This window comes from Plectropomus leopardus, unplaced genomic scaffold (assembly GCF_008729295.1).
Source record: "Plectropomus leopardus isolate mb unplaced genomic scaffold, YSFRI_Pleo_2.0 unplaced_scaffold1563, whole genome shotgun sequence".
NCBI classification, from domain to species: Eukaryota; Metazoa; Chordata; class Actinopteri; order Perciformes; family Serranidae; genus Plectropomus; species Plectropomus leopardus.
The window spans coordinates 1-3067 of record NW_024616756.1 but is presented as its reverse complement, the minus strand read 5'-3'; the positions used below and the strand labels follow the sequence as shown (position 1 = coordinate 3067).

Sequence of the window (3067 nt, the reverse complement as noted above, 5' to 3'; positions counted from 1 at the left end):
ACACACACACACACACACACACACACACACACACACACACACACACAGAGTAATCATTGATGGCAGCTGATGAAAGCGTCCTCTTCACCTCATTATTATTTCATTTGCTGTCATTTAACTTTAGTTGTGTTTTTCTGTAAAATTTCAGTTTAGTTTTTTTCTCATTTCTTGTTATTGTTTGTTGTTTTAAAGTGTGTGTGTGTGTGTGTGTGTGTGTGAGACCTGCTGGGCCTCCTCTGCGTTCACTCTGGCCTGGTCGGTGATCCAGTCAGCCGTCTCAGCCAGACGCTTCACCTCCAGCTCGTTCTGTCTCAGCAGGCCGACCTCCCGCTCCAGCTGGACCAGGCGACCCGTCGTGTTACCGAGCTTCAGCTCCGACATCGCCGTCTCCGACTCCACCTGAAACACACACACACACGCACGCACACACACACACAGACTGAAGTGTAACTGCTGTAAGTGTAATAATAATAATGATTTTTTAAAAATGAGGGTGAGCAACATCCTGCACGTCTGCAGAGAAGCATCCAGTCACTCAGGTTCATGTTTTATTTTGCAGTTATTGATATTAAATTGAAATTACCTTTATTATTATTATTATTATTGTTAAAATTCTTTCCTTTCCTTTCGATCATTTTGACATCAGAGGGGTCAAACTCACAGACACCAGCAGGTCCAGTGTTCCCTTCATGTTGTTCTGGGCCAGCTGGATGGCGTCCATGGCGATACTCTGAGCGCGCTCAGTCTCATCCAGAGCCGCCCGCACCACGTCTGCCGTCTCCTTCACGTTAGACGCCGCCTCGCTGACGGACACAAAGTCAATGAACTTCATTTTATTCACAGTAACATCATTTTATCCACATATAATTAAGTACTCAAATACTTAAGTACTTGTACTCAACTTGAGTATTTCAATTTTATGCTACTTTAAACTTCTACACCACTAGTGCTGGAAAAAGTATTGAGTTACTTTACTGAAGTAACAACACAAACACCAAAAAAACTCTAAACATTTTTAAAAAGAAAACATAGTAAATAAAAAATAATGAAAAAATAATATGTGTTTATCAAAATAGTTATGAGAAATTAAAAATGTTTACTGACAAAATGTCCTTTTTAAAATCCTAAAAAAATCAAATAAAAAAAAAATCAAAGACAAAAGAAAACAAAAAAGCCAAAAGACGAAGAAAATCACAAAAGCATTTTGACAGAGCTGCAGAGAGAAAGTGCGGCTCGACCCCGACGGCTTCATTATTCTGCAGCCTTTAAACTGACACACTTACTTCAAAATAAGGTACAATTAAAACGCTGGTCTACTTCCACTTTGACGGGCACATTCTTCTGAATATTAAAAACATATTTTTGCAGCTCAGACTTCTGGATCTCTAAGGACGGCGGTGTGCGTGTTACCTGGCGGCCTTGGCCTCCTGCAGCAGCGTCTCTGCGGCCTGGACGTCCTGAGCGCTCTGACTGAGGATCGTCTCCACGCTGGTCAGAGCGCCCACCTTCTCCCGGATCTCCTCCGTCAGCTCCTGCAGCTTCTCCGTCGACGTCGGCATCTCCAGAGCCAGAACCTCGTTGGCCACCTTCTCGATGACTGAAATATCCGCCTTCTCATCTGCAGCGTCACAAACACAGAGGAGCTTTTTTTTTACATCATCTCTACATCAACTATCAGTCAGAGTTTAACTCTTTCATTTCAGACCAGTGATATTCATAACTCATGGTCCGCGGGCCCAATCTGGCCTCCTAGAAACGTCCTAAAAAATGTGCTACATCTCTAGAAAGATCCAATAATCTGAGAAGTACCCTTAAATTGCTAAGTGTCCCAAAATCCTAGAAATGTCCTAAAATCCTACAAAGATTTTATAATATTAGAAAATGCGCTAAACTCCTAAAAATGTCCTAAAATCCTAGAAATGTCCTTAATTTTGAGAAATGTTATAAAATCCTACAAACACCCGAAATTCCTAAAAATTTCCCTGAAATTCTAGAAATGTCCTATAATCCCAGAACTGTCCAAAAATCCTAAAAACATCCTTAAATCCTAGAAATGTCTTTAAATATTAAAAATGTTGTAAAACTCTTAGAACGCCCTAAAATTCATAAAATTGATTTAAATTGACGTTTTCCATTCAGTCTGTAGAGGATTTGCCCGGAGCCATTTCTGTGCAGCTGCTCCAAAATTCAAACAAACATTTACAGATGAATCATACAAATAAAAGGTTTGTGTTCGTTGCTTTTCGGGGAGCGATGACCCTGAGTTAAGGTTTGTGATGGTTGTTTTCCGGGGAGCGATGACCCTGAGTTAAGGTTTGTGATGGTTGTTTTTCGGGGAGCGAGGACCCTGAGTTAAGGTTTGTGATGGTTGTTTTTCGGGGAGCGAGGACCCTGAGTTAAGGTTTGTGATGGTTGTTTTTCGGGGAGCGAGGACCCTGAGTTAAGGTTTGTGTTTGTGCGTCACTGACTGGTGAGCAGCTCTCGGATCTCCTTGATGAGGTTGCGTAGTTGCTGGTTGCTCTGCTCCACTCGCTCTTTGCTCTGGTTGGATTTGATGAGCACCTGTAGAGCGTTCACCTTCGCCTCGTTGGCGCGGTTGTTGGCGTCCCACACCTGAACATGCAAACACAAAACCAGCGACTTCTTTAGTTATTTTACAGATTAAATAAATAAAAAAAGCTGTGCTGCTGTGTGAAACATAAAAAAGACAGAGTTTAATGATTTGTGAATCCGTCTTAGGATTCTCAGATATTCAGCTGAACACTCGACAAACAGGATGTCTGAGGTTCAAACTGATAAACTTTATTGGTTTTAGTCTGAATCTGATGTCTGCAACACGTTATATAAAAGTTGGACGTTTCCACTTTTCTTTTAGCAGAAAGTGTTTGGGAACTGAGGACAATGACTGTGGAAGTTTGGAAAGTGAATTTCTTTCTCAGTCTTGCTTAATATTTCTGTTTTAACATTTTCTGGCTGTGATAGACTCTGTGTCCTTTTGGTGATATTTACAGAAAACATGCCTCCCAAACTCGCAGGCTCATGTTTTATCACATAAGTAAATTTTTTT

At 41.1% G+C, this 3067-nt stretch overlaps 1 protein-coding gene across 1 annotated transcript; it reads right to left on the bottom strand.

Annotated features, from left to right (window-relative positions):
* Nucleotides 1-51: 51 nt before the first annotated feature.
* Nucleotides 52-2613, bottom strand: LOC121964442 (laminin subunit beta-1-like; the record flags this gene model as incomplete). Its single annotated transcript, XM_042514647.1, has 4 exons — nt 52-399; nt 662-803; nt 1411-1618; nt 2469-2613. Coding segments are annotated over 4 exons (708 nt in total), but the record flags the coding sequence as incomplete, so codon positions are not given.
* Between the last annotated feature and the right edge of the window lie 454 nt (nt 2614-3067).